Source organism: Notolepis coatsorum (assembly GCF_963971535.1).
Source record: "Notolepis coatsorum genome assembly, chromosome: 17".
NCBI classification, from domain to species: Eukaryota; Metazoa; Chordata; class Actinopteri; order Aulopiformes; family Paralepididae; genus Notolepis; species Notolepis coatsorum.
In genome coordinates, this window is record NC_140181.1 from 42,245,845 (window position 1) to 42,252,187 (window position 6,343).

Genomic DNA, 6,343 nt, shown 5'->3' on the forward strand with positions numbered 1-6,343 from the left:
TTAAGACGACGTCTTACTTCATCTCACAAGCTAATTCGTTAGCAGAAGTTAAATGGGGGTGAGGCGGAGGTGAATGAGAGCCATTTCTTCTTTCAATATGCTTTCAAACACAGACAGGTTATGATACGTCCCCTCAAGTTCTCCGACCCCCCCCCCCCCCCCCCCCCCCACAGGAGCTGCTGAAACGGACCCCCAAGAAGCATGCAGACTACCCAGCCGTGGAGGAGGCCTTGCAGGCCATGAAGGCCGTCTGCTCCAACATCAATGAGACCAAGAGGCAGATGGAGAAGCTGGAGGCCCTGGAGCAGCTGCAGTCCCACATAGAGGGCTGGGAGGTGAGAGGAGCGACGGAGGGAGAGAGAGAGGGATGATGGGAGGAGGAGAGTGGTGGAGAAAAGAAGATGGAGAGATAAGATGAGAACTTGGCAGTGTCCCCCAAGGGAAAGGGGTGTTGTTGATGACATCACCCCATACGACAACAAATCTGTAGTATTATTATTATTTTTTATTATTATAATTTTTTAGAGCATTTATTGCTTTATCCGGATAGGTCCGTCAGAGAGGAAGGATGGGAGAAGACGCGGGGGGAAGACATGCGGCAAAGGTCTCCGGGGACGTCCGCGTTGCACTGCAGCGCAGCTACGTGGTGCGCCACCCTGGCGCCCAAATCTGTAGTATTCTATTATATCATCAGCATAGCAGTCATCTCGGTATTAATAAAGTACTCATTAAATGACAGCCATACAAATCGGCTGCATTCATGGCATAGAACTTAAGTCCCGCCCAGTTTGGTGACATACAGCTGATCCCACTCTTCAGAAATAAATATATGGGCAGCTATATGGCCTGAAAACGTTTTTCCTTTTTTATTCAGACAGTTAAAAACCTCCAATGTGGGGTTTATCACATTTTAAAATTATTTATGAAATTATTTCATAGACTTTCATCATTCAGGGTACTCACAAGGAACTGTGCTGTCTGAAAGCGAATTGCAGTGTAAATTTGGCTCAAAGTTATCTTTAAAGATGGATTTCTTTCTGACGAAATGTTAGCGTGATGTAGGTTTATGTCCTTCAGGGCCAAGAAGAGAGAAGGTGAAACGTATTGCGGTAGCGAACATGTGTGCATGTGTAACTTCACAACTCCATGCAGACCTGCCATAGAGTTATATAGAAGCTCTGGCAAGAGCGGCCGATTTACCAGGGGATGCTGGGTATTGTACAGTTATCTTGCTCAAACACAGTATATTATGGCTTTTTTGTGTTGAAGGTTAAAGGTTAATCCATAAAATGCTAGATATCCTCATAGAGCTTAAAAAACGACAGGAAAATGTGTATCTTGCTGTTGTTTTCCGGGACCAGTCAGGGACTAAGCTCTACAGCCACATTGGTTGGAAAGGCATCACATGTCTTGATAATACTATGAATAGAACAGAAATGTAAAAAAAAAAGAAGGTAAATAAGACATTAAAAACAAGACTAGGCTTGCCTAGTGCAGCTGGACCCTGCATGAAAGCTATTTGGTAAGTATTTGGTCTTGGTGGGTAGCAGGCAGCTGATATGATGCACTTGGTATTTACTGATTTCATTTATGATTGTAAAACTATTGCGTTGGACAAATGCTTAATCAAGAGTCTCAAGACATTATAGTGGTATAAATAGACATGTAGAGCGGTACAGATATAGTGGTATAAATACACATGTAGAGAGTACATTATAGTGGTATAAATACACATGTATAGGGGTACAGATAACGGTATAAATATACATGTAGAGGGGTACAGATATAGTGGTGAAAATACACATGTAGAGCGGTACGTACAGTATATAGTGGTATAAATACACATGTAGGGGGTACATACAGTATATAGTGGTATAAATACACATGTAGAGGGGTACATACAGTATATAGTGGTATAAATACACATGTAGAGCGGTACAGATATAGTGGTATAAATAGTAAATACACATGTAGAGCGGTACAGATATAGTGGTATAAATAGTAACATAGTAGTATAGTAATAGTAAATGTTTTTTTATAACAGTACATGTAGAGTACTCTGCTCTACGAATGCAAACATCAGTAACAGAAGTTAGGTCTTTTTGTCTTCTGTAGGACAGAATAACTTGTCAAACTAAATCAGGACATCAAAACATTTCCTCATTTGGTAGCGTATCCTGATTTCTTGAGTGTGGAGTCTTGGAATTGTCCAGATTTTTCACATAAACAAGGTGCACAGGGAGCAGGGAGCGTCCAGTGCATTTTTCACCGCCTCCCCTCACCCACCACAACGGAAGCCTTGTCCTCACGCGGGCACCGAAGGGACAATCTGCCCACTCAGGGTGCCAGGGGGATCTGCCAGCTGGGCAGACTGTCTAATCAGAATCAAGAGGAGACCTACTGTAGGAGGGAGGGAGAGAGGGGGGGTGCTCCAGTCTCTCACATATATGCGGGCCTTCCAAGAAATAGAGGGGTGTTGGGGGAAGAGCTGGGGTACATGAGGGGACTTGTGGAGGGGGAGAGGAAAAGAGAGAGAGAGGGAGAGAAGAGTGAAGGGGAGAGAAAGAGAGAGTGGGCCTCACTGTGGCATCTCTCTGTCTGCCTGCCAAAATGGAGTCCGCTCTCTCCCTTCCCTCTCTTTGAAGAATGTAACAGTTTGACACCAGGCGATAGTTAGTCCACTCAAAATGCATAAAACAAGAAGCCATTGTTTATGGGACATGGGTAAACACAGAGGGGGAGATTATGGAATGTTTTCTGTTGCTTCATATCACTGATATACGCAAATGTTTTTTATTCCGGCAGGGGTGGAGGCTCAAATTTAATCTTCACCCCCATAATAAGGAGTAGGGCTGTTTTATATATATATATATATATGTATATGTATATGTATATATATATATATATATATATATATATATATATATATATATATATATGTATATATATATATATATATATGTATATATATATATATATATGTATATATATATGTATATGTATGTATTAAATTGTTACTTGGGTTAAATTTAGGCTGATGGGTCTTTCGCAGAAAATAGCGAGTCCATTTTGAGAATGAATCAGGCAGACCGCTATAGCATAAAGAAAGCATTGGCAACCATTACCCTTTAAAAACAAAAATCACTGTGCCATTTCACCAGAATACCATGCTGTATTTGGACCCAACCAATATCCAACCCTCTCTTAAGTCTATTCTTAAAACAAACGCACATCAAATTCATAACAACGGCAGACTAACTGGTTCAATTGTGGGAAGAAAATGTAAACAAACTATATATTTCTGTTCTCTCTCTCTCTCTCTCTCTCTCTCTCTCTCTCTCTCTCTCTCTCTCTCTCTCTCTCTCAATATTCCAGCCAATGGCCTGGAAAAGCACTCAATCCCCTCCAACTCCAATAAACACTCCACACTAACCACATTAGTCTCTCTCTCCCTCTCCTCTCTCATCACTCTCCTCGCTCTCATCTCTCTCCTCTCTCTCCCTCCTCTCTCCTCTCCTCTCTCTCTCTCTCCCCTCTCTCTCTCTCTCCCCTCTCTCTCTCTCTCTCTCTCTCTCCCTCGCTCTCATCTAATCACCTCCTGCTTTAATGGAGGAGGTTGTTGGTAGTGCAGAATCAGGGCCAGACGCATTACCGCCACACTGATAGACTACACACACAAACACATTTGCATGTGCACACGTACACACATACAGCCACGTGTGTGCATGTGCACACATTCGCAGACATACCAGCATGCATACACGGTCATGCGCGCACACTCTTATTATTCACACACGTATACCATAAGCAGGTGTGCACAATGCACACCGACACCACACACACACATTATACACACACACAAACCATCACAGACAGACATGCCCCCTCGCTCCCACCTGTCCCCAGGGCAGACATGCCCCCTCGCTCAATGGAGGGAAACATTATCCCTCTGCCCAGTAGGAATGCACCTTTTTATATTAAAAAAAAAACATCCCAGGGAATAATTTTCCCTGGATGAACTCCAGAGCAATGAAGCACCATCACAAGTTCATACTCACAGGAATCAATTATGGATGCTTGAATGAATGGGAGGTTGGGTTTTTCTGTAGGTCCTCGGTGGCTCCATGTCATTGACTTCAAAGAGCGTGAAGTCTGTGTGTGTGTGTGTGTGTGTGTGTGTGTGTTCGTCTGTGTGTGTGTGTTCGTCTGTGTGTGTCCATCTATGTGTGTGTGTGGGAGGGAGGATGTCCCTGGTCCACACATGGACATGCTTAGTTCCAGATGAGTTGTTGTGGAATGATCTGTTTAACTATGAGTTTAGCTTATTTATTTTTATTTTTTCGTGATCCTGTTTTGATGCTGTTGTGCTAATGGTGTACTCAGAGGGTCATGACCAAAACACGGCAATCGCCTTCATGCGAATTTTTATTGTTTCAATTAAAATGTCACGCCAAGGTCTCAACCAGCTACCCAGTTCATTATTGACAACCTGTCTAGGAGTGTGTCTGTGAGTATGAGAGAGAGAGATAATCTATAAACTGTGCAATCTGACATCTCTCTTGGTGAAAACGTGAACGTGTTAAATTCTGATTGTATTTTTTGGAAATCAGGCCTAAATAACGCCCACCGATTGGTCCTGAAGTTTAACCATGTTATCAAAAGGTAATGCGTCCAACAAATCCAGAATGACGTTAACCTGTTTCAACAGCCACTCATAAGAAATTAGGATATGTAAACTTGTGAATTAGTATGAAACATCTAATCAAATACTCAATGACTGAGGATAAACAGGAGTAAACAGCCCAGTGGTTGTAACATTGTTTTGTTTTTTTACAGGCAGGTTTTACAGTATATGAGGTCTTGTTTGTCCACTATATGTAGGCTGTGAAAGCTCAGCGTATGGCTTCCTGTGTGAAAAGGAGCCTGTGGTTTATGTAATGGGCCTCCACGTTGCTTTTGCAAGACAAACAGCTCTGTAGGTTTTTAACAGAATGTGGGTTGATGCACGGCCGGCAAGAAACCAGTAGGTTTGGTAACAGTATTGTGATACTGTGAGAGCGTATAGGTTGAATGTAGATATTAAAGAGTGGACAGAAAAAGAGTATCCTTTGTTAGTATAATGCAATGAAATGGTTACTGACATATAGCAATGTGTGGTAGTGTTTGCTACCACTGTCGGTCTTCCACAGGCTTTCCACATAATAGACTAGAGCCTGGGCTGCTTTCATTTTAGGTTGTAAATTTAGTACATTTTCTGAACGACATTTTGACCAGGGTTTTCCTCGCCCCAAAGCAGGGGCGTCCATTTGGTATGGCAAGGTATGGCACTCGCCATACCTTGCAAATAAAAATGTAATTTTTTTTTTTTTTTTACAATTTTTTATGTTGACTTAGAATTCGAATGTCAACATTATGAACGAAGCTTCGAACTATTCGGTACAGCCCTAGCATGTTTTGATATTGTCAATTATCTCACTTTTACTAGGTGACTTTTGCTGTGACTAACTGAAATATGCCCAAAAACAAAGGAAAATGGACATAGGGGACGTTTTTTTTTAATCAAAGGGCAGCAGAGACAAGTGATACAGGGACACAGGTAAGGTCTGGCTTAGTGATTATAATAGTGCAGTTCAGCATTCAGTAACCCATACTTTTTGTGAATGTGTTTTTGATACTACATTCTGTTGAACACACACCTCAAAACCGTACCTAAGGAAAATTGGCTCAATGCAAGAAAAGTAATAGACAGTTATGATATTACATTCTGCATAATTCGTATGCAAAATATTGTGGTTCCCTGCTTTAGTCTGTTGACACATTTCTATACTAAAGATGCTTGTGTAGTCCTGTGTCATACCTAAATGTCATATAACTGAATTGTATAGAAACAACTCACCAAAAGTGACTATTGCACCCTTCATCCCCCCCCCCCCCCCTCGCCATACCTTGCCTTTTAGTGAAAAGGACGCCACTGCCCCAAAGAGTAATTATTATTGTAATTTCTCCTGGTGTCTCAGAGGAATCGAATATTTAGATTAGGTTTTCACCACAGTGCATTTATACATTCAGTCATAGCAATGCTGAAGCATAACAGATGACTGCTGAATGACTGGTCCTAACACTGTCTCAACTCGCACTGTGAAATTACTTACATGTTTAGCACATTTGCCCTTCCTGTGTGTGTGTGTGTGTGTGTGTGTGTGTGCCTATGCATACATGTGTGCTTGTATGTGTACATTAGTGTTGTCACAATACTGGAATTTCAAACTTCGATACGATACCTTGAAAAGTATCGATATTCAATACCATTTTCGATACCACGGGGAAAAAGGTTCAATCTTAA

The 6,343-nt window shown here is 41.8% G+C and overlaps 1 protein-coding gene across 2 annotated transcripts in view; it reads left to right on the top strand.

Moving 5' to 3' along the window:
- prex1 (phosphatidylinositol-3,4,5-trisphosphate-dependent Rac exchange factor 1) overlaps positions 1-6,343 on the top strand; it is a 278,977-nt gene that overhangs the window by 93,067 nt on the left and 179,567 nt on the right. For both annotated transcript variants that reach the window (XM_084333669.1, XM_084333670.1), the window contains exon 6: positions 174-335. In XM_084333669.1, coding sequence (XP_084189795.1) covers positions 174-335 — 162 coding nt within the window. The remainder of the gene's footprint in view (positions 1-173; positions 336-6,343) is intronic.